Below are 23,843 nucleotides of genomic sequence, written 5' to 3'. Positions count from 1 at the left end.
AGCCCTTCAGCCTCCACCTGAGGTGGACACAAAGCTCTTGCTTTCAGACCCGGGGTGTATGCCTGGCAGGGCACCGGAACATCCTCCTGCTGTGGAGACAGGTCACAGCACTCCGGGCACACCTGGCTGAGCTGCGTGAAGCCACCGAGAGGTGGGCACCTGGCGGCTCCTCGGGGAGGGGTGGGGCAGCCGGGGGTGGCCTGGCACTGCCCTCTGGCTCCTCATGGTGCTCAGTTCTGGCTCACGAGCCCCACACAGCCCTGTCTGGGCCTGGGGTTGGTCCCGTGGGAGTGGTGGGGAGGTGGGAAGGATGGGCAGTGGGGGAGGGCAAGAAGACACAGCAACGCAGCAGGGGTGCGAAGGGCAGATGAGGGCAGGGCGGCCAGGGAGGGGTCGCTGCAGAGGGGCGTCCACACGGACGGGGCTTCTGGGTCCCTGCAGCACTTGCCAGGCACCTTACACAGGTCTGTCCTATGGCCCTTGATGCACACGTGTGCATCAGTGTCCTGCTCGAGGCGGACAGCCCCTCGCATCTGGCCTGGCCACCCCCCGCTCACTTCTCCCAGCTGAAGGAGGGACAGGTGGTGCTGCACGTAGGAGCATCTCCTGAGGGGGGCAGGGGAGGGGTCTGCTGCTGGGAGCAGGCCCGATGGGGCCACACCCTGCCTCTCCAGCGGGAGCCCACAGAACGCCCCGAGTCTCAGCTGGGGCTGCCGCCTTTGTCCTCCAGGGGTCTTGCTGACATGCAAGCAGATGCTGCCAAGACAGCACGGCGCCTGCACACGGCCTGCCTGAACCTTGACTCCAGCCTGCGGCTGGCGGCCGGCAGTGCCCACAGCGCCCTGGAGCAGCGGCTGCGGGACAAGGTGCAGGACATGCTGCAACTGCAGGGCCGCTGGGACGCGGAGAAGGTGGCCCTCCAGGCCAGGTGGGCACCTGGGGTCAGGCAGGCGAGGGCAGGTGGAGGCCAGAGGGAGGCAGCCCATACCCCTGGGTAGCTGCAGGCTCTGAGCAGGCGGCTCTGCACAGCCCTGCTCCCTGATCGTGCCCGGTCCCTTGTTGTGCACATGGTTCTCAATCAGTCTCCCAGTGGCTGCATGACGTTCCTGAAGGCAGATGGCCCGGATGCCCTTAGCCTTCCCCAGGAGGCCCAAGGGAGTGCTGCAAGGGACACCTGCCCACTTTTACTCATGGCTGCCGCCAGGCCCCAATACACATTCTTCCACGGGTGGGTGCTTGTTTGGAGGTGAACTGATTAAGAAGCTGATGGGAGGGACCCAGGGCCCCTCCTGGTGCACATGAGACCAGGCCCAGCTGGGGTCTGTGAACCCAGAGTGAGCACACAAGGCCAGGAGCAGACCCCACGACCCAAGCTCGGATGCAGGAAATGGGGAGACAGCTCCCCAGTAAAGGCTGAACCTGCCAGCCGTGCAGCCAGATTCCACAGGACCTAGGCTTCTCCTTGCCAGGCTGGCGGGAGCAAGCCAAACTCCCCAACCCAGCCCTGAAGGACCACCATGGGGACCTAGGGGTGCTGAATGGTCCAGTGCCACCTGCAGGGTGGCACCCCAGAGCCTGCGCTCAGTTCTCTGGGGCCACAGGAAGGGAGACCCAGGAGTCCTTGAGAAGAAGGTAGCTCCTGGAAAGGAAGGGACAGTAGCTGATCATTAGACTTATGATGGTAGAGGTGTTCAGGCAGAGGTCGCACCTGTGCTGGAGGCCCACGGGTCAGCGCGGCACCTGCCATGGCCTAAGGACGGGGCAGAGCCTCAGGAAGCCACTGGCCATGAAGCTGGACCTTGAGTTGGGGTGGGGGTGGGGGTCCTGAATGCTGAACTAGGAGTCTGAGCTTTACTCCAGAGAAAGTGAGAGCCATTGAAGGTTCTAGGAGAGAGGCTCTGATCCAATGAGGCACCAAGGCCCACTCAGACAGAGGTGGTCAGTGGTCAGTGCCAGCGGGCAAGACAGCACCAGAGGAGTCTGGGCACAGCCGGCTCATCTTCAGGGCCCTCCCCACTCTGCCCTCTGTCCTCTGCCCTCATGGCCCTGCCGTGACACCCCCCAGTTTTTCTCCAGACTCTCTGAGCAGACACAGCTGGTGGACAAGCTCACAGAGCAAAACTCCAGGAAGGAGAGAACCATCTCTCACCTCGAAACAGAAGTTCAGAACCTGGTGCGTGGGGCCGGGAAGAGCAGCAGCTGTGTGGTGGGGGACAAGCGCCCACCTCACTGAGGAGTCTGCCCTGGCCACAGGAGGCGCGGCGCAGTGGAGGCCAGCTGGCGGTGGGCGACTTAAAGGATGAAGTCGAATCCCTGTGGCATGTCTTGAACAGCATCACGAAGGTGCGGGCCCATTTCCCTGGTCGAGCAGGGATGAACCCCACAGGCCCAGCTACCCTGAGGCCTGCAAGGTCCCTGCTTGGCCAGAGTCCTGAGCTTCCTCTCTGCACCCGGAAGGTGGCCCAGGCAGACGCAGTGTGCCCGGAGCTGCTGCACAGCAGCAGCCTTGAGGGTGAGGAGGGGCAGGGCCGACTGAGGAGGCCACCATGCACCGTGTCCCTGCACTCGGGCCTGTCTCCACCACGGGCCAGCTCCCCGGCCACCCTGGACTGTGCACTGCAGGCCGTGCAGGCAGCCATTGAGAGGAGACAGCGGCTGGAGCAGGTGGGTGGCCACAGTGCCCCCCAGGGCACGAGAGGCACAGCTGTTCCCTGGTCCCCACCAGGGACAAAGCCATGATAGGTGCCATTACGGGTCCTGCCTGTGGCTCAACCAGGTGGGCCAAGCACCTGGCCTCCACAGGGCCTCCCCAGGAAGGGGGCTCGGACTCTTAAGTGTACCCTTCTGGAGGAGTCCTTGGTCAGAGGCTTGCCCAGGCCAGAGGGGACTCAATGTGCCCCCACCCCGGACAGGAGCTGCGCCTGCGGCTCGAGGCCTCTCAGGAGGAGGCGGCTGGGCTCCGGGAGCAGCTGTCCGAGAGCCAGCAGGAGCTGCGGGCCTCCAAGAGCCTCCTGCAAGAGCGGGTGCGGGAGCACGGGGACCTCCTGGGCAGGCTGGAGGCACAGAGCCGGGAGGCACAGCGCTGCCAGGCGTCCAGCAAGCTCCTGGGCAGGTGACCAGAGGGTGGGCAGGTGGCATGGGGCCGTCCCAGCCTGGGGCCTTCCCCTCATTAGGCCTTCCAGCATGAAGGCGGAGCGCCCGTCTCCCAGACAGGAGCCACTCCTGGCAAGGTGTCCCCTACCCCCGCCCATGCCGAGCCCCTCTCCCACCCTGAGCCCACCTGGGCTTCCCAGAGCCCAGGCTGAGCAGGTGCCCTGCCTCCGTGGCCTGCACCCCGAGCTGCCGCCAGCCTAGCACCGTTCCCACACTCCCCTCCTGGCCCTTCCCAGCCCCCTGCCTGGCTCCTAGGATGACTCCCCCATCCCACAGAAACGGTGCCCGAACACCCCCAGTTCCCTTTCCTCCCCATGCCCTGGTGGTCCGCATGCCCTGCTGGCGCGTCCTGTGGATCTGGCGGTCCATGGTGCGCTCAGCCGTGACTGCGCGTCTTACTGCGCTGGTGGGAGTAGGGGTGTGGGGCGAGAACCCCGGGACTTACAGTGCTGGGTGGTAGGCTCGGTGGGGCTCCCCAGATCCGCGGGCGGCCTGAGCAGGAGGCTGGCTGAGGGTGACGGGTGCGGGCTGGTGGCTCAGGAGGCCTCCTGCAGGAACAGGGGGAGGGGCAGTGCCCACCTCCCGTGCTTGCGTTCCTTCACCCTGGGGGGACCGCAGCAGTCCCCCGGCGGCTCCTCCCTGGAGGCCTGGTGGTCACTCCACTGGGACGGGAGGTCCATGGAAAATTAGTCCCAGTGCCACCTCGAGAGACCCTGGTAGGGGCAAAGAGGTTGGAGCAGGGCATCTCTGCCTGGCACAGTGTGGGTCCTGGGACCCCCCCGGGGTAGGAGCACAGGAGTTTGGGAGAGTGGGAGGGCGGGAGGGCCTCCCAGGGAGACAGGACAGAGGCGGGTGGAGCGCAGAGCTGCACCTCACTGAGTGCAGGTGAGGCAGGAAGGGGCCCCACCACCACCAGAATCGGAGGGCGGCAGGAGCCCTGGGGCATGGGGCAGCGTGCGCCTTCCAGCCCAAGGCCTGGAAGGGCAGGTCTGCCTGCTGCGGGGGCGAGCTGCAGTGCCCTGGGGGCAGGTGGGCCCTCAGCATGGGGAGGAGGACCCAGGTGCAGGGGCGATTTGTGAGCTGCAGGCCTTGGGACTCGGGAGCAGCTGAGGTTCACAGTCTCGGCTGGTGGGTGACATGCAGGGAGGATTCGGGAGCGGCCAGACCCTGAGCACCGCTTTGCACAAGGGCGCTAGATCTCAGGGGCCGCAGAGCCCCGTGGAGCTGCCCCGTGGAGCTGGGGAGGGCACCGGGCCGGGAGTGGCCCCTGCCTTCCAGCCGAGTTCTGGCTGAGCGTGGCCTGCAGGCAGCACAGAGCTGAGCTTGGGACACACCAGGGGCCAAGATACCCCAGTGCTTTAGGGGCTCCCACAGGACCGCCAGAGGGGGACAAGCTGGCTGGGGGCCTCCCACCTCTGAGGCCAGCCTGGTGGCCGTATCTTCCTCCTTCCTGCCCACGCTTCCCTGAGCTCCTGTCCTGAGAGGCCTCCACAAGCCAGCACCCACCCTGCCTTGCCCACCCTCTGTGCCCAGAGAGGGTCCCTTGGCTCTCCGCCCCCATGCCCTGCTCCCAGGGAAAAGAGGGCTCTGGAGTCAGCCGTGGAGAAGCTGAGGGGAAAGGTGGCTGCCCGCGACGTGGAGAAGCAGCGGCTAGAGGCCACCAGTGCCGAGCTGCGGAGGAGCCTCCAGCTGTGCGCAGAACAGAAGGAGGAGCTGGTGCTGCAGGGCAGGACGCAGCTGCAGACCAGGTGGGCCGGCGGGGGGCTGGCAGCGCCCGTCATGCCCCCCTGGCCTTGGAGCCCCCATCTGCTGTGGGTCCGCCTCCTTCCCAGTCTCATCTGGGGACTGGGGCACCCAACAAGGGGTAAGAGGCTACCTGGACTCCCCACACCCAGACAGCCACTCCAGCCTCCCGCCAGAGCCCTCTGGGCAAGCCCACCCCAGGCCCAGCGGGCGGGGCCCCCAGCCTGTGAGCACCCACTCCTGGGCCAGGCATGCCAGCCCAGAAACAGGCACTCAGTGCCCGCTGTGCCCTCAGGACCTGCCAGCGGCCAGCGCTCCTGGGCTTGGAGGGGGTCGCAGGCAGTCGCCTGCCCGCCAGGCCCTGGGAGGCGGCCCTGTCTTGCCCTGAGGTGATGTCATCCTCTGCCCTCAGTCGGGGGCGCCTGGAACAGCTGGAGGAGCAGGTCTCGGGGCTCAGGAAGGAGCTGGTGTCAGCCCGGGAGGCCCTGAGCGCAGCCCAGCTACAGAGGGACATCCTGGAGGGCCAGCATGAGGGTCTGCGCAGCACCCTGGCCCGGGTACGCTGCCGCCCACCCCCACCTGCCTGGGCCTCCTCGGGCACCAGCCAGTGGGCACCCGCCTGTCCTCTGTAGCTGCTGGCCATGCCTACCCCACAGGCCACCCCACTGTGGGACCCTGTCCCACCCGGAGCTCCACTTACACGCCTCTGAGACACTGGGCTCACTCCCTGCCCGGCACCAACACCTCGCCCTGTGGGAAGGCTCTGCCCGTGAATCTGAGAGCCCTTCCCTGGGGTCCTGGGGTGACGGCTGCCCACCCTCGCTGCCCCAGGTGGAGTCCAGCAATGCTGACCTGGAACTGCTCACCGCCCGGCTGAAGGCAGAGGGGGTGAAGCAAAGGGACTCCCTGGCCAAGATGGCCACCCTGACAGAGGGGCTGGCCCAGGACAAGGGCACCCTGAACCTCCTGGTCCTGCAGGTGCGATGACCCTGAGCCTTGCCCGCCCCTGTGGCTGTGAGGGTGTCCCAGCCCTGGCCTCCAAGCCCAGGCTCTTTGAGTCACCCACCCACCCCCATCTTGTCCATTCCTGGTTTGGGGTCCGAGAGGCCCACAGAGGGACAGGGAGTCTGCTGGCCCTGGCTAGGCTGAGGGTGGGAAGGCCATGCCCCATGGGGCGGCCCAGAACAGAGATGGCCAGTCCATGGGTGCCCAGGGTAAGGACGCAGACCCCTTCCCTCCCCCTGGGGGCAGCTGGAGCAGGAGCGGGACCAGCTGCGGGAGCAGCAGAAGGCACTGGAGCAGGAGCAGGCAGGTGCCCGGGAGCAGCTGGCGAACGCCGAGCAGCAGCTGCAGCTGGTGCGGGCCGAGCGGAAGGGCCTGCTGCAGGCCTGCGGGCGCCTGGAGGAGCAGCTGGAGCAGGTGAGGTCTGCGGGGCTCCTGGTCCCCACCTGCCTCTGGGTGTGGATGGGCCACAGGCCCCGTTAGGACGTCCGCACCTGTGCTTGCTAACTGCAGAGTTGCCTGACATGGCTGGTGGGGTGGGGCAGGGGATGGGGAAGGGATGTGCAGAGAACGTTTCTGTCAGTCGCGTTCCCCATGTGCCGGGGCTGGGCTCTGCCCCTCAGGGAACCCAGAACCTCGGGCCCGTGGTCGTGCACCCTCAGGGCTGCAGGGCCTCACCGCCTCTGCTTCGTCCCGTTGTTCTCCTTCCTGAGCCGCACGTGCATCCAAGCACCGGCTCCCAAATCTCCCAGGGACGCAGACCCTCTGTTGCGCTGCTCAGACCCAGTTTAGCTCTTCTGCAGTCCTGGCCTGGGCCACGTGGAGACCCTGCCCTGCGGCCGTGGGCCTCTGGTAGCATCCAGACTCCGTGGCTCCATCACCTTTGGGACTCAGCACAGCCTCTTCCAGCCTCTCAGACTCTGTCCTGTCCCTCTTCTGGTTATGTCTCCTCTCTTCTTAAACTGAAGTATGACTGTGAATCGTGGTGCAGTTCTGCGAGCTCTGACAATTGCGTGCACCTGTAGAGCCGCCACTGAGGTGGAGAGTAGAATGCCTCCACCAGCTCAGGGGCCGCCACGTGCCCCTCCAGCCTCCACCCCTGGCACCCCCTGCTGTCACGTGCAGCACTTTGGACTGGCTTCCCCTGTTCTAGAACTTCTTGTAAATGGTGTCATAGAGTAATACTCTTTAGTGTCTGGTTTCTCTCAGCATGAAATCTTTGAGTCATCTGCATGGTAGGTGTCCAAGGGCCCTTCCTGTTGCCTGCATAGTAATATTCCACTGTGTGCCAATACCACACTTGTTAACCCAGGAACCTGCTGCTGGCCATTTGGGTTGTTTCCATCTGGAGCTGTATGGACAAACCTGCTTTGAACATTCATGTACATATATTCCCATGTCTCCTGAGTAAATACATAGGAGTGAAATCACGGAGTCATTGGTTAGGTTCGTGTTGAGCTTTATAAGAAACTGCTGAGCCATCTTCCAAAGTGGTCACATTACTTCACCACCAAGACCCCGGGAGACTTCCAGCTGCTCCTTGGCCTTGTCAGCATTTGGTATCATCTGTTGTTATTTTTTAGCTTTTCTGTGAGTGTAAAGTCATATACCACTTGGTTTTAATTTGCATTTTCCTGATAACAGACGACTGAGCCCATTTTCATGTGCTTATTGGGTATTCATATACTGTATTTCATCAGGTGTCTGTTCAAGTCATTCGCGCGTATTTTGTTAGGTGCTTGTGCTTGGTTATGGATATGTAGTTCATTTATCTTGGATACAAGTACTTTGTCAGGCAGATGTACCATGAATATTTTCCTCAGGGTTGCGACCTGCCTGTGTGTTTTCTTAATGGTATTTTTGATGGGCAAAAAAATTTAACTTTGGCAAAGTCCATTTTAACAAGTTTAAAAACAATCTGAATAATAACGGGGTTTTTTACCTTTCTGATTTCCATGTGTTTTATTTATTCTTTTCTTAATGTGCTGGCTAACGACCTGCAGAAGAAAGTTGAGAAGTAGTGATAAGAGTGGCCGTTCTTCCACCCAATTGTGGAGAAAGAATTCAATAGTTCACCCTTAAGTGTGGTGTTGTTTGTAGGCTTTTCATAGATGCCCCTTATCGGATTGAGGATGTCCCCTTTCATTCCTCATGTGCTGAGAGGATAATGCACCATGAATGCGCTTTGAAATCCGTCAAATGTTTTTTCTGTATCTATAAAGGTAACCATATCATTTTCCCCATTATTCTATTAATGTGGTGAATTATATTGATTAATTTTTAAAATGTTGAACCAACTTTGCTTGCCTAAGATAAACCCTACGTGGTCATAACTTAACAATGATTTTATATATTTTTAGATTCAATTTCATAATATTTTGTTAAGGATTTTTACATCTGTATTCATGAGGAATATTGGTCTGCAATTTTCTTTTCTCAAGAAGTTTTTGTCAGATCTGGAATCAGGGCCTCATAAAATCAGTTGGGAAGTGCTCTCTCCGCCTCTGTCTCCTGAAAGTGTTCTAAAATTGGTGTTATTTCTTTCTTAAATGTTGGTAGAATTCACTAGCAAAGTAATTTGAGTCTGGAGTTTTCTTTGTGAGAAAAGTTTTGATAATTCAATTTATTTAACAGATTCAGGACTATTCAGATTTCCTATTTACTTTTGTGGTTCTTTTTTCTTTTGCATGCTAATAATTTGGCTTGTGTTTTTATTATCATTCAGTTCAAACTATTTTCTCATTTTCTATGTGATTTCTTCTGACCCGCGAATTATTTAGATGTATTTTGCCTATTTTCCAAATATAGAGGTTTTCTAAATATCTGTTACCCATTTCTAATATAGTGCCATTATGATCAGAAAACACTCCCATATTTTTTAAATGGATTTAAATGTATTGAGGCCTGTTTTATGGCCCAGCCTATTGTATATCTTTTTGAACATTCCATGTTCATGTGAAAAGAATGTGTATTATGATGCTGGTGAATGTTGTGTCTATAAATATCAATCATACTTGATAGTGTTTAGATCTTCTATGTCCTTGCTGGGGTTTTTGTTGTTGTTGTTTGTCTTATTTATTTGGCTGGTTGTTTCTGTCTACTTGTTCTATCAGTGACAGAAGGGCATCAAAATCTCCATCTATCATTGTGGAATTGTCTATTTCTACCTTTAATTCTGTCAGCATTTGGCTCATATATTTTGAATTATCTTGATGCCTGCTTTTTCTGATAATGATATAGCCCCATCAACTTTTTTATGCTAAGTGTTCTCATGATGTATACTTTACATACATTTACTTTGAATTTGTCTCTGTATGTATATTTACAGTGTGTTTCTTGTAAAAAGTATATTGTTGGGTCTTGCTTTTATATTTACTCTGCCCATCTCTACCTTTTAATTGATGCATTTACACCATTTACATTTAATGTAACCATTGATATGCTGGGTTTAAGTTCACCATGTCAGCATCTGTTTTCTATTTGTATCATTAAAAAAAGTTTTTTTTTTTACATTCTTCCTTTCTGGCTTTCTTTTCAGTTAGTTGCATATTTGTTTAGTATTGTTTTATTTTCTTTACTGATTTTTTCAGATATATTTCTTTTCATTATTATTTTACTAATTACTCTAAAATCATGATATGCATAGTTAATATTCAAATAATATTATACTACTTCGCAAATAATTTAAGAACCTTACAACCATATGTTTATCTCTGCTGTCCTTTGTGCTCTTGTTGTTATATGTATTATTTCTATATGCATTGCTATAAAGCCTACATTTTTGTTTTAAATGGTCATTTTAACCACACGCACACACACACACGCACACGCATGCACATGCACATTTCAGTTATCTGACAAAATTATCTTCCCAGATATGTTCTTGAACATATTAATTACAATCTTTTTCAAGCCTTTTTTCTGAAAACTCCAATATCTGAACCACCTAATGGGTCTCTTTCTATTGTCTTTGATCCTCTTGGTTTTCAGTTGTTTGGTCTTACCTCCTGGTATGCTTAACAATTTTTATAGAATAACAGATGTTATGTTTTTGTAGAGATAATTTGAAGCTCTGAAAAATATCAACTTCCAGAGGGAATTTGCTTTTGATCTTGAGAAATCAGAGTAGGTGCAGGTCACCTTTATCCAGTCTTGAATTTAGCCCATTTGTAACTGGGTTTCAGTCTTTTGTGAGGAACAATATATTTCTGGTTTACCCCAAGGTATAGCATAACTCTCCTGTGTTCCTAACTGGACATTTTGGGTGTTTAATTTTTTTTCTCAATTCTACAAGACTGTCCAAAGTTCTATCTGAATTCCAGATCCTCAGCTGCCACTTTTCATTCAGATTTATAGTCCCTTGGCCCTATACTTTCTGTGAGTTATTTTTTAAAAATAGTATCATTAAACACACACACACACACACACACACACACACAATCTCAGACTCCCCCTCCTTTCTGAGCTCTTAAACTCTCCCGCACCAGCTCCCTTCATAGCTCTGGACTGCATGCTGTGACTCCCCAGTCTCACAGGCCTGCCGCTGCCCTAGGTTAAGTCCCCAGCCTGTCAGCTAAGGCTTTATCCTTGGCCCCCGAGGCTCTGGGCACTGTGCTGCCTAGGAGCTGGCAGGTACCTCAAGGGGAAGTCTGTGGTAGAATGTCGGGCTCACTTTAATCCATGTCTCTCAGTAGCTGAGCCCCCTTGGGTCTTGGCTCCCTTGGCATCTCTGAGACCTTCATGCAGACATGTTGGAGGTACATTATACAGATTTTCTAGCTGATCTAGGTGAAAGGGTTGGTCTTCAACAATCTACTTCAGCATTATCAAAAGCAGAAAGTTCTGGTCTTTGTGTTTGAAGAATGTTTTTACCAGGTATGGAATACCAGGATAGGCCATTATTTTCTTTTGGCATTTTGATGAGTTTATGCCACTGTCCTCTGACTTTCATTGTTGTATTTGGAAATCAAGTGTCTGTCTTGTTCATTTAAAGGTAATGTGTGGTTCTTCGCCTCTGATTTTTAAAAATATTTTTCTTTAGCTTTGGTATTCAGAAAGTTAACTAAGCTGTATCTATGTGACATTTGCTTTGTATTTATCCTTTTGGAGGATTATGGCTTTTTAAATCTGTGGCTTGATGTATTTTATTAGATTTGGAAAGTTCAATATCTGCTCAAATATGCTCTCTCCTCTCCCTCTGAAACTCTAATTGTATGTGTGTTAGACCTTGTTACCTTTTCTTATATGTCTATTATGCTCTTTTCTGCATTTTCCATCTTTTTTTCTCTTCATGATTCAGTCTGAACACATTCTTCTCTCTGTCTTCCAGATTATTAATCTTCTGTCTAATCTACCATTGAACCCATATATTTATTAATGTTGGGTATTGTATTTAAATTATGTTGTTTATATTTAGTTTCTAGTTCTATTGTGAAATTCTGTATCTTGCCATCCATCTTCTTGAACATTTAATAACAACTATTTTAAAGTCTGTTTCTGATAAGTACTTGGATAACCAAGGGAGCAGGGAGGTATTTGTGTTTATGTTCTTACATGTGGTTTTGCTATATGATCATATCTCCCAATATTCCTGATAATATTGATTAAATGCCAAATATCATATATAAAAATTGTAGAAGTGATTTGAGGGTCTTGATGCCGTTCTTTCAGAGAGGATTTACTCTTGATTCGGGCAGGCAGTGAAGCTCAATGACCACTGCGACCCATGCCCGAGATGATCCGAACCTGGGCTTCGGTTTTATGTGGGGTGCCCCATTTCTGGCTCACCACCCCTTCCAGGCTGAAGCCCTTCTGTGAAGATAACTAGCAACCTGGGTGTGTATCAAGGCTTCTCTGCTATGGTGGCTCTGAACTCGACTGGCACCCTTAAGGCCCTAGTGCTGCCAGAAGTTCTCCTTGGCTTCTCAGTTCCTCAGCCGAGATGTTTAAGTGCTCCGAGAAGAGAAGAGGCACTGCGTGGCGGGGTGCCCCCGCCCGCTCTCCCCCGGGCCTCGACTACCCCCGTCCCAGCCACCTCCACAGCTCTCTGAGGCCTCGTGTGGATTTCCGTGACATGTTTGTCTAGATTTTTGTGACATTCTTGATGGAAGTATTAGTCTACAATGATCTGGTCCTCTGTCACCTTCTGCTGCCATTTCTGTGTGGTGTTTCTTGCCCCCCACATACTTGCGGCCCAGCCAAGGTCCCCGTTTGGATTGGCGGCCGTCTCCTGCCCGGAGTACTCGGCACAGGTACCCTGTCATGGTCGCAAGAGCGGGGTATCCCTCCGCTGGGCCCCAATGCGCCTGTACCCCTTCCTTCCATGGCATCCTGCAGGAAATGGCTTCTTTTCCCTTAGGAGACCCGCTCTCTCTCTCTCTGCTGAGCTCTTCCCTTCCCCCTCCTCCAGGTCACATGCAAGAAACAGGACCTGCAGGAGCAGCTGGCCCAGAGCCTGCAGGACCAGGCGGCCCAGATGGACACGCTCCAGGGCGCCCTGCGCGAGAAGGAGGCTTTGTCTGAGGAGCAGGCCCGGCTGCTGGCTAAGCAGGATGCTCTAGAGAGACGGGGTCAGCTCGCTGCTGAGGAGGCAGCTGACCTCAGGTGCCAGGGGGCCCGCCGATGGGGTGTGTCCGGATGGCTTTACCCTCAGAGAGCCCGCAGTGTGGCAGGGATCAGACACTCCCTTGGCAACTGGAGGGCCGGGCAAATATATCTAATTGGGAGACAGGCTGCGAGTAAGGGGCAAACAGGGCTCGTGGGCAGGGGGAGCATCTAGAAGAAGTGAATCCAGTGAAAGCCCTGGGAGGCCTTCCTGAGAGAGGAGGCCCAGCTGGGACCAGCAGCGGCCAGCCAGGGAACACCTTGTTCATGGGTCTGAGAAGTTCAGGGCACAAATGGCTTCAGGCAAGGCTGCATCCGGGTGTTCCCACAATGCCCTCAGGACCTTGCCTCTCTCCCCTCAGTGCTGCTCGAGTCTGAGGAGATGTCACCCTTGGGTGGGCTCGGGGTGAGGGGGCCAGATGGCCAGCAGCCCCTCCAGGCTTCCCGCTCCAGCGGACACAGGGCCAGGAAGAGCTCCTGCCATTGACCAGCGTGATCCGCCTTGGGAGTCGCAGGGCTCAGAGTGGCAGTCTGAGGTCACATGCCCATGCCTGGAGCTGGGGCAGTGTCAGCCCCAGGGAACCATGAGGCTAAAGAGGGGGCAGGGTGAGCTCCAAAGGCCACTGTGGTTCATTTCCCGAAGACGTGGGTGGGCACTGGTACCCGAGAGCAGAGGCGTCCTGTACTGCTGCCGGGTGAGCTGAGCGGGTCCCGCGGCCTCTCTGGAAATCAGAAAGCTGGTGGCTTTCTACACCTTGTGGGCTCTTCTCAGGAACAGCTAAGTATCTTTGTAGAAAATATTTATTTCCTCCTGGAATTCCAGAATCTGGGGGTCATGAGAACCCTCTGAGTCCCAGGTCCTGGGACACCTTCACAGGCAAACGTCTCCTGCAAATGCCAGCTCGCACAGAAATCAGGAAGGAAAAGCTGATGGGGGCTGCTCTGGGTTGGCAGGAGTGGAGGTCCCAGGGTCCTGCCCGCCCCCCTTCCCAGGCCCCGTGGGCACTCGGAAAAGCAGGGGACGAGGGACCCATACTCTTGCCAGGATTTGCTGCCTGGATCACGGGCCCTGGTCAGAGGCTTTACCAGCCACAACCGTCCCTGAGACTCAGTCCTGCCTGCACCCAGGGCCTCTACGTGCGGGAGCCCTGCAGCCCCCAGACAGAGTCTCTCTCCTGCTAAACAGCGCTTCACGATGACCAGCCTGAGCCTCCAGGGATGCTTGGGACTTAGGGGGAGCATCTAGAAGGGGTGAAATACACCGGATGCACATGGTGTGTTTATCTGGCTGGTTTGCTGGGGCCAGAGGGTCTGGCCACCGCTGTTTCAGTGAGCTCCCAGGTACTGTTGGCGAGCATGAGGCCTGAGAAGTCCTGCTCCAGCTGTTCACTTCTGCTCCCGCTCCCATAGTCGACCTGTTTGACGGGGCACCCCAGACTTCAGGGTCCTCTGGCCCCCCCACCAGGCCCTGCCAAGGCTGGGGCGCCAGAGAGACGCTCAGTTCAGGGACAGGTGCATGGGGAGACGCTGCCTGCGAGATGGTCTGGGGTCCCCACCGCACCCCACCTGCACCCGTGCTGGTGGTGCTGGGCCTGCACGCCAGCAGGCTGGAATGCTCTTCAGCTTCTGCAGAAGAAGGGACTGCACCCCCTTAGGTTCCCAGGCCTCCTGGTGAAGTTCCTGATGGACAAGCAGCAGAGGCTGCTTCTCCCAGAGGGACAGGCAGGCATCTGGGCAGAGAATGGGGACTCTCCACGTGCAGAGCTGGGAAGCACCTAGGCTGGGGAGCACGTGGCTGGTGCAGGGAGTGGGCACTTACAGGGTAGGGACCCGAAGGGGGCCTGGGTGTCAGAGAAGTGAAGCTTCTGGGCTTTGCAGACATTAGGGGCCCTGGGAGGTGTTGGCATAAGCCACCCCTGAGAAAGGTGGCAGCAGGGAGACCGTGTGAGACTGGGGTCCTGTTAGGGCGGGTGAGGTCCCCATGGTCCTCCCTGTGTCACGGGCTCGTGGGATATGTCTGCTATTTGTGTGTTCCTGCGGGCGTCACTGTTTGAGCATCTGTGGTGTATTGTTTTCACCGTGCATCACCCAGCACAGGGAGAGCGCAGTGACCACTAGAACACGGTCACTGGCCCATTGACGGGTGAGGGATTGGCTGTCTTCTGACAACCACTTCGGCCACTTTCTCACCCTCTGCAGAGATGGGCTCTGCTGTGTATCATCCCGGGTGTTTTCTGAGCGTCTCTGTGCACACAGAGACCCAGTGCAGGCTGTTTCTGTGTGAACGGTCACGCTGCAGGCGCAGCTCTGTCCAGGCGGACTGCTTTCGGGGTGGCTCTTCCCACCGCAGGAGAGGACAGTTTCCTCATCCTCATTAACAACAGACAAGATGCACCATATCACTAAAACATTTTGCCACTTACAGCATTGACGTGGAGTCCGATTAATACCCTCTTTGAAGCTACAGTGGATATTCTTGTACACACATTGTGGGTTCATGTATTTTCCTACAGAACTGACACCTGGAAGTGGAATTGCTGGCTCAAAGATAGCACAGCCAGAGTTTTGAAATTCCTCAGCCCCTCCCCCCCAAAAACCAAAGAAAACGGTCCTTCCACCCTTGCCAACACTGTATATTATTATTTTGAGCTTACGCTAATCTGACGGTGCTCAGCAACACTTAATGATTGTGATTTGACTCTCCTTGAGTACCAGGAAGGCTGAGCGCGTTTCCTGTTTATTCAATATTTGTGTTTTCTTTGTGAACAACAAGCATTTGTTCTTGTTTTTTCTGTGGGATCCATTGACTCGCTGTCACCGATCAGTAGGAGCTCTTCGGTATGATGGATATTCACCCTTTGCATATTTAGTGCAGATTTTTTCTCCAAGTCCGTCCCTTAAGTTGGTTTGTGGAGTCTTTTCTGTACAAAAGATCCCTCGCCCTCTCTTTAACTGTATTTAGTTCTGTTGGTCACTTTATTTTTACCTTCTGGATCTTGTTTCTTGCATAAGAAGACTAAAAAATACCTTTCTGTGTTTTATTCTGTTTTTATGGTTCTAAGTTTAGTTGTTTGCTTTGATTTGTTTCTGCCTTTAGCTTTTTAATCCACTTGAAAACAGGTCCAATTTGTCTTTGGAGATTTAAACCAACGAGACGCCATGTGTTTACCTTCTGATTCACTAGCTGGGCCCTGGTGGGCGCTGTTCTGTCACCCAGCAGAGGCTCTGGGCCGTCCCTCATCGGCAGGGTTGCCTGGCTGATGGCCCTTCTGCTGGACGATTCTCTGCAGGGCTGCGAGGGACGCTCTGCAGAGCAGCCTCTTCGAGGCCCGGCAGCTGGCGGAGCAGCTGCAGGCACAGCAGGAGCAGCTGCAGGGAGAGGCCCAGAGTGCCCGGCTCGCTCGGCAGGCCCTGCAAGGTGCTCCCTGGGCAGGCTCCCCACAGGGGCCCCAGAAGACCCCTGCAAAGGGGCTCTGTCCCGGATGTGCTGCCCTCACTCTGTGGTCTCTGAAGGGGCACAGACACGGGCCTGGAGCTCATGTGGTCCAGAGGGTGGTGCCACTGTTATCTGTGAGGGGTGGGCACTGCCCGGCCTGCTTCCAGCACTGGCCCAGGTGGCCTCCTTTCAGGGCCACCACTCTGGAGGGAACTGGCAAGGCCCAAGGGGGATGCCATGGCAGGGCAGCCCTGTGGCCCGTCCCTGATGCCCCTGTTGCTTCACAGTGGAGATGGAGCAGCTGAGAGGTGCCTGGGAGGCCCAGGAGGCCAAGCTGCAGTGGGATGTGGGGCAGCTGCGGCGGCGAGCAGTTCAGCAGGAGCGGGACATGCAGCTGGCCCTGGAGAGCCAGGCGCTGGCCCACCGTGAGGACCTGGCACGGCTCCAGAGGGAGAAGGTCTGCTTCCCTGGGGCCACCCAAGCTGTCGGGTCACTTCCCGGGAGCCCCAATGTCCTAAAGAACTGCAAACGCCTGGGCAAGGGGCCACGGACACCAGCCAGGAGGTGGAGGTATTCCAGCCGCCCTGAGGCTGAGCCGGAGGCGGCCTCTCGGAGCTCGAGGGGGCAACCCCGGGCCCTGTGGCCTGGCGCACGTGTGCAGGGCTTGGGGGAGGATCCCTCAGAGAAGAAGCCGGACCTGGGGGTTGACGGGCCTGGCTGCAGCCGGAGGGCTCATAGCTGGAGAGCATGTTACCCCCCTGAGCCATCCCACTGGGCAGAGGCTCTGGCAGGCCGTCACGTGTCCTTCCACGTCTTGCATGCAGCGGTGGTTGGTGCCCGTGGAAGCTAAGGACAGGCTCCCAAATTTAGGTAAAAGTGGGGTGGCACATGCTCAGGCCCAGCGAGCCCTCTGCAGCCCTTCTCCCGTGCCACCCATGCCACCGTGTGTAGAATGAGGGTGTGCGTCCGGCTGGAGCGGACATCGCCCAGAGACCTGTCCTGCCCTGCTGTCCTGTGAGCCAGGGCGCCCAGACCACAAGCACCAGCTGTTCTCATGTGTCCTGACCTGTGACGTCTTCTTTACCCGTCCCTATGCCCCGGCCCAGGAGACACTGAATCTGTCTCTGACGAAGGAGAAGGAGACCGCGGCACGTCGGCTGGACCGGGAGAAGGAGCTGGCGGTGAGGAGGGCTGCCAGGAGGGAGGCCTTGAGGGCGGAGGTTCAGAGCTGGAGGCAAGAGCGTGGTGAGCGTCTCCTCCCACTGGAACATGAGACGCAGCAGGTGACAGGGACTATGAGGTGGCCAGGGTCCTCGCCCCCGCCCCGCCTGGGGGGGCGGCCTTTCTGGGCCGCTGCGGTTGTACCTTTGGTCTTCACAGCAGCCCTGGCAGACAGACACCGCCCCCCCCCCGACTCATCCACCAGTCCAACCACCCACCCACCCCTCCCGCCCTCCATGCACTTGACCGCCACTCCGTCCAGTCGTCCATCATCCATCTGTTCACCTGAACAGTCATCCTTCTATCCGCACACCCAGCTGCCCACCCACACGCACAGCCCTCTGTCTACATACCTCCCTGTCCTCTCACACGCAACACACATCTTCCCATGAACTTGCTTAAACATGCATCCAACTACCCATCTGCACAGCTGTCTAACCACCCCCTTGACCATCTATCTCTTGACCAAACACCCTTCCCTCTACCCACACACTCCGCCGTCCATCCGTACCAGACACCCACCCAGGCGTCCAGCTGCCCAGCCAGCCAGTCGTCAGCGAATGTCTCCCAGCACACACAGCTATCAGCCACCGCCTGGCCGTCCCCCTCCCACGGGTGTGGGGACGCGGACCTGGGCGCATCAAACCCGCTCTGAGCCCAGGCGCTTCCGTGCCGGCCTGAAGCGCCCCCTGTGGAGCGAACGGGACAGACAAGGAAACGCATCCCTTTACGCCGTGTGATGGGACGCTCCATGTCGGTGCAAATGACAAGTCGCAAGGGGGGACCTGCAGTAGTGGGAACGGCCAAGTCACTGTCAGCGCTGTGCGCCCGGATTCTCACCGCCCCGAGGTACACGCCCTCACCGGCCCCACTGTGCTGGTGACAGGGCGAATGCCTGCACGTGGAACGCCTTACCCGGGACGGCAACGCGCACCTGCTGGGCAGGGGGCCGCGCTCTCGGCCACTCCAGGACTCTGCTTCCCGGGAGGGAACAAAGGCTCTGCCTCCGCGGCGGCGTTCGGAGGCCTTAGGGAGGAGCAGGAGGTTGTGGGCACCGGCGAAGGGCATCTGCAGGGCGCCCGGGGGCCCCAAGGAGCCCTGTGCAGAGCACGTCAGGTGCAGCCGCTCGCCAGCGTGACCCACAGACCTCGAGAAGCGCTATGCTTGTGATCACGGTTCTGTTACAAAGGACACAGACGAGGGCCAGCTGGATGGAGAGACCCTGGGACGGAGTTCCTCCCCGTGCCGTCGGGGCATGTTACCCCCTGCCCGTCTGCGTGTGCTTGCCCCCGGGAGCCTCCGGGTTTCATGGGGCTTTCCCCCCCTGGGCGTGAGTGCGGGCATCCCTGGCCATGTGGGGCCGAGGCTCCGCCCCTCCGGAGGCTGGGGGTCGGCGGTCCAGGAGCTCTGACCACGTGCTCGAGCTCTCGCATGGCCAGCTCCCAGCCCTGGAACTGGACGGGGCGCCGGGAGTTCCCTCACTGGCATCGACTGAGGTGTGGTCCCAGGGGCCCAGGAACAACAAAGACACTCCCCACCTGGGAAATCCCAAGGATCCGGAGGCTGCCCCCGGGACCCAGGACAAAAACCAAATTCTTTATTCTGTATCATCCTCGCAGAGATCACTGTACCTAGAGGAGCAAAGAGGAATAGATATTGTTGCCCCTACCTTTACACAAGAACGGTGAGAAGACCATGCAATGTTCTAGGCCTTTCTTTCCTCAGGACCAGCATACCCTGGAAGTAGGTCCACACCTGTGTGTTCAGGGCTTGAACACTCTTCATCTCAGCTGCAAAATGTCCGGTTGGGGACACGGGTCAGCATCTGTGCTGTCGGCCTCCCGACACTGGATATGTGGGTTCTTTCCAGTTTTTTACCATTGCAAACAGTGCTCAATGGCCCTGACCGTGGCCCTGACCACAGGTCCTCTCACCTGGCGCACAGGTCTCCAGGCCTGCCTTCCCCAGTGGGCCTGGGCCTCGAGGGAGCACACACTTGTGACTCTGACAGGCATTGCGAACGCCTTCTGCCTTCCACGGCCAGTGCGATGGAGCAGCATTTGCTCCACGTGCCCCCCCCTCGGGGCTGATGCGCAAAGTGCAGCGTCTCTGGACGCACCTGCGCCCTCACCTGAGGTGGCGTGAGTGTTTGCAGAGGTTAAGGACCGTTGGTGGTCCCTGCCCTGTGCTCTGCGGAAACATTGTCTGGCGTGTTCGGGGGGCTCAGCGGAGGTGGTGTGTGAAGCCAGCTTGGAAAGAACACATCTTGGACAGGTGCAGGATGGGGAGGGGAAGGCCCAAGGCTGGACTCGGGGTGCCTCCCAGGCGCTGCCCCTCCAAGAGCAGAGCCAGGAACCCAGGGCACCGGCAGGGGCTTTACAGCCAGCGTTTCACTGCAGCGTCTCCCTAGAGAGACCCCTGTCCCCTCTCAGCACCCCCACCCTGTCTCACCAGGCCCTGTCTCTGAGAGAAGCAGAGAGGAGCCTGCTGAGGGGCAAGCTCTCTGAGGCCGCGAGGGAGGTGGATCGCGTGCGGCAAGAGGCCCAGAGGCAGCGTGAGCAAGCCCAGGTGAGCCCCCCGGGCCCACTGCATGCTTCCCGGCCAACGCCGCCAACCCCCAGCTGCACCCTTCCTCCTGGTCCGAGGGACACGTCCCCCTTCGGCAGTTTCCCCGGCCATCCCCAGGGTCTCGTGCTTGGGGGTGGGGGTGCACTGTCTCCATGGGAAGAAAAGGCTGCGTGAACTGCTGAGGGAGCCAGTCCCTGCCCCTGGCAGCAAGCCGCAGGCACCACGGTTCCACCAGGCCCAGTTCCCCCTCACCTGTGGACTAGGCAGTGGCCGGAGAGGCGCCCTGGCCACACGTGGGGCAGCAGCAGGGGCCAGCACCGGGCCTGGGTCCCCCGAGCCTTGCGTGTTGGTGCCCTCGAGCTGCTCTGTACGCATAGCTGCGGGAAATGTGCACGAGTTACCTCCAGGGGAGCAGCCCCAGGGGGGTCAGCATCGCGGCCTCACCAAAAGGACTCCATGCAGAATCTGAGGCAAGGCCAGGAGGGAGGCACCCACTGAGGGGCTGCCAGCAGGCGGCTGCCCACCCTGGGCCAGTGGACAGATGCCCACTCTGCATGGGGCTGCTGAGGGCAGCCAGCAGGGGCCACTCAGGGCCCAGACTCCTCAGGAGCCCACGCCCAGGGGACAAGTCAGGCAGCAGTACCTCGGACCCTGGGGAGGTGGGGCAGAGACTCTGGGACCTGTGCTCCCTCACCACCAGCGGGATCGGTCCCCCTGCTGTTGCTGGCAGGGCGGCCTCAGCCCGTTTGGGAGGTGCTGCCAAGCCCCGCATGAGTGATGCAGAGAAAAGGGCCAGCTCACAGGAGGAGGGGGGCGATGCAGCGGGGCCTAGTGAGGAGCAGCTGCGTGCAGCTGGGGTCCGGACTGCTGCCCTGGGGGTGGCCTGAGCAGACAGGTGCCTCAGGCACGTGGATGGCCCCCAGGACACAGCCCCCACCCTGCAGCGGGCGGGTATGGTCAGGTTAGGTGGGACCCTGCCCTCCACTCCCCTCTGCCCCATGCGTGGCTCTGCTGGCTGGCACCCCACCTCCTCTGCCTCTGGCCTCTGGCTGCCCAGTGCCACTCCTTCCCTTTCAGTCCAGGACACCCTCCTCGCCCTGGTCCTGGGTGTGTCCCCAGCCCGAGGGCCCTGGTACTGAGGGCACTCTCAGTGAGTCAGTGCACAGAACACAGACTAGGGCTCCAGGCCCAGAACCTCCGGTGAGCAGCGGCCACTCACCAGGGCAGCGGGAAGTCTCCTGGCTGGGTGGGGGGAGGACATCAGGGCCTGGAGCAGCCTCACAGTTGACTGACCAGCCAGGCAGCGGGAGGCGGGAGATGGGCAGAGAGGCCCACAGGGCATCAAGCAGTGGAAAAGGGAGTTGCAATTAGGAGTTGGCTGCCAGGCGTTTCTCCATGGCACCCCCACCACCCCGCCCCACGGGGTGACCTGGACCCGGCTCTCTGAGCGGAACAGGGAGTTGCTCCTGGATCCCGGGGAGTCTTGCCCAAGAGCCTCTGTCCCTGGAGGTGTGCCCTGCCCCTGAGACCTGATGGACCCTCCAGGGTCACAGGCTGGAGGAGGCCCCCCCTTCCTTTGACCCCTTCTGAGCTGCTCCATGGGCCCCGCGTGCCACAAGGGAACAAGAAAGCTCCTGAGGCCTGGGAGCCGAGGCCCAGCTCACGGAGGGGCCTCCTGGGGACCCTTCCCTGCCCAGACAGGGGTGGCCTGCCAGCCATCAAGGCCTCTCTTGCCACTTGGTTTGGAAAATGGAAATTAAAACCCTCTGAGCTGTGGTGGGAAGGGGAGAAATGCCAGCCAAGAAGCACCGTTTGGGGGATGACGTAAGAGCAAGCCCCTGCAGGACGGAGGGCTCCTGACCTCTGCCCAGTCACCCATGGCCCGCACAGGGGCCTCCTGGCCTGGCCGTGCTGACACTTCCATAGCAGCGCTGGGGCCACCCTAGGTGGTGCCTGTTAGTGGAGAGGGACGGCAGGGCTCGGGGACAGAGAGGGCACCACCAGGCTCCCTTGTCAGGCTCGGGGAACTCAGAGGGAGGAAGCCCCCAGCCCAGCCGTGCCCGTGGGCAGTGGCCTGCAGAGCCCCTGGGGTAGGAGTGAGGCAGCAGGAGCCGACTGGGGAGACGAAGGCCGGAGGCAGAGGAGATGGGGTGCCGCCTGCCTGGGGCACAAAGCCAGCTCTGTGTGCTCACCTGGCTAAGGAGCTGGTCCTGGGGGCCAGGACCACTCTGAGGCCATGGCATGGGAGGGGGAGGGTCTCGGCAAGGGCCTAGGGCTCATGTTCGTGGACAGGGAGGCACTTCCAGCACCCTGCTGTCCAGCCTGGGGCCCAGGGCCCCCTCTCCTCCAAGCACCTGTGGGTGGCTCTGGAGAGCAGGGTGTCGGGCACTGTGCCGAGTCCTGAAGGGATGTCCAAGCCACCTGAGCGTGGCCCTTGCAGGCATGGCCCCCGCCCAAGGGGGGTTGGCAGAGCCCTTGGCCCCCTCCCAGACATGTCTGTGGGTACTCACACATTTAGAGCAGGCCGGGATTGTGGGTGTCCCTGAATGCCTCCTGTTGAAAGCTCAGGAAGCCAAGGGTCTGGATGATAGGGGGGCGGCTCCTACGGTCACCTGGACTGGGGGAGTGGCCCTTCCCTTCCCTGGCCACCACCCCATCTCCTGAGGTGGGGTCCAGCCTTGCTCACCCTATGCCAATGGGTGGGGCCCCAGAGAGGGGGCCAGAGGCACTGACCGCAGCTGACGCCCCAGCCATTGGGGACTGTGGGGCCTAGGGGCTCCTCCGGGTGAGGGCAGAGCCGTAGCCCTGAGCCCCCGGGCACAGAATCCCATGCAGCTCCTGGTCTATGGCGTTTGGGAGGGCAGGACCTCATATCCTTTGCAAATGGCCACGCTTGGCCCAACAGCAATGTTTCAGGAAGGAAAGGAGTTGGTACGTGGGTCCCAGACTGGGCCCCTGCTGCCCACCCTTCCCTGGCAAGGGAATGCATGGGGGCAGGGCCCAGGGCCAGCCCCTCCCCATGGGGAGTGCTTCTCTGGGGCCTCCGTCCCCACCTGTCCCCACCTTGAACCCTTGTGACCCAGCATCAGTGACACTGGCACAAGATCTGTCTGCATAAAGGCCCTCACCTGGGGCCCCCGGCCCAGTGCCGGCCCCCACCCACCTGTGCAGCCTGAAGAGGCCACCTGTGTGGCCCCAGGACGGGTGTGGCTGCCCCCATGGGCCCAAGCAGAACATCCACTGACCCTTGACAGTGTGGCCGCTCCCCCCAGGAAACCGTCAGTGCCACGACTGCCGAGCTGCAGGCCCTGCAGGCCCAGTTTGAGGACGCCATCTCCGCCCATCAGGGAGAGGCTGCGGCCTGGAGCCAGAGTCTCCGGGAGATGGCGGCAGAGCGCAGCAACGTGGGGAGAGAGGTGAGGCTGGCGCCGCGGTGCCAGGAGGCACGTGGGGGACAGTCTTAGATGGAAGTGCCCCAGCTGGGCAGCCTGGAGCTCCACAGGTGGGCAGAAGGGGAGCCGTTTCTGAGGTGGACCTGACAGGACCTAGGGACCTGGGAGAGGGGAGCACGGGGCCAGGGGTTTGGGCCGGAGGGTGAGCAGGAGCCCAGGCTGGGCCGGGGGTGCCAAGGGGCCGAGGCGGCCTCGTGCCCTCCCCGGGCGAGGGGTGGCCTCCCAGCACCCAGGCGCAGACCGAGGCAGAGTGAGACTGGACACAACAGGCTGTTTGCTCTGGCCCCTGAGAAAGGGCTCCTTTCAACGGATCTCAGAGCCAGGCCAGCGGGTGGCCACACGGGGGAGCAAAGAGAGGCCTGGAAGCCGGGGGCAGCACAGGCAGGAGCCAGGGAGAAGGGGGGCATCTGTGTCAGGCGGGGTGAGGAGTCCCAGTTCCCAGAGAGGAGCCCCGAAAGGAGAGGGCCCCCAAAATGGAGGGGGGCAGAAAGAACAGCTAGGGGAGCCGCGCAGAACCTCCCAGGCGCCAGGCTGGCCCGGAGTCACCATGGAAACCATGACTTCTCACAGCCTGTAAACTAGAGGGCTGTCCAGCCTCTTGCAGACCTGCCTGAGGTCCACACGTGTGCACGCACACACCCCCACACTGCTCACACATATGCACA

The 23,843-nt window shown here is 58.4% G+C and overlaps 1 protein-coding gene across 16 annotated transcripts in view; it reads left to right on the top strand.

The window, feature by feature from the left end:
- The window catches only part of CROCC2 (ciliary rootlet coiled-coil, rootletin family member 2), a 65,167-nt gene that overhangs the window by 16,130 nt on the left and 25,194 nt on the right, over positions 1-23,843 (top strand). For 15 of the 16 annotated variants that reach the window (XR_012123369.1, XR_012123372.1, XR_012123368.1 and 12 more), the window contains 16 exons: positions 48-151; positions 731-928; positions 2,077-2,173; positions 2,254-2,343; positions 2,458-2,664; positions 2,913-3,112; positions 4,728-4,901; positions 5,309-5,453; positions 5,728-5,874; positions 6,148-6,315; positions 12,308-12,501; positions 15,792-15,919; positions 16,225-16,394; positions 17,044-17,220; positions 19,613-19,726; positions 22,999-23,142. Coding sequence is in view for 10 of the 16 variants with exons in the window: in XM_073217804.1 (XP_073073905.1) it covers positions 48-151; positions 731-928; positions 2,077-2,173; positions 2,254-2,343; positions 2,458-2,664; positions 2,913-3,112; positions 4,728-4,901; positions 5,309-5,453; positions 5,728-5,874; positions 6,148-6,315; positions 12,308-12,501; positions 15,792-15,919; positions 16,225-16,394; positions 17,044-17,220; positions 19,613-19,726; positions 22,999-23,142 (2,457 nt within the window). In the remaining 6 variants the exon portion in view is untranslated. The remainder of the gene's footprint in view (positions 1-47; positions 152-730; positions 929-2,076; positions 2,174-2,253; positions 2,344-2,457; positions 2,665-2,912; positions 3,113-4,727; positions 4,902-5,308; positions 5,454-5,727; positions 5,875-6,147; positions 6,316-12,307; positions 12,502-15,791; positions 15,920-16,224; positions 16,395-17,043; positions 17,221-19,612; positions 19,727-22,998; positions 23,143-23,843) is intronic. The other variant, XM_073217800.1, reaches the window with a different exon arrangement.

This window comes from Manis javanica, chromosome 12 (assembly GCF_040802235.1).
Source record: "Manis javanica isolate MJ-LG chromosome 12, MJ_LKY, whole genome shotgun sequence".
Classification (NCBI taxonomy): domain Eukaryota; kingdom Metazoa; phylum Chordata; class Mammalia; order Pholidota; family Manidae; genus Manis; species Manis javanica.
Note: the sequence above shows the minus strand (reverse complement) of the source record. Positions and strands in the feature narration are given on the sequence as shown.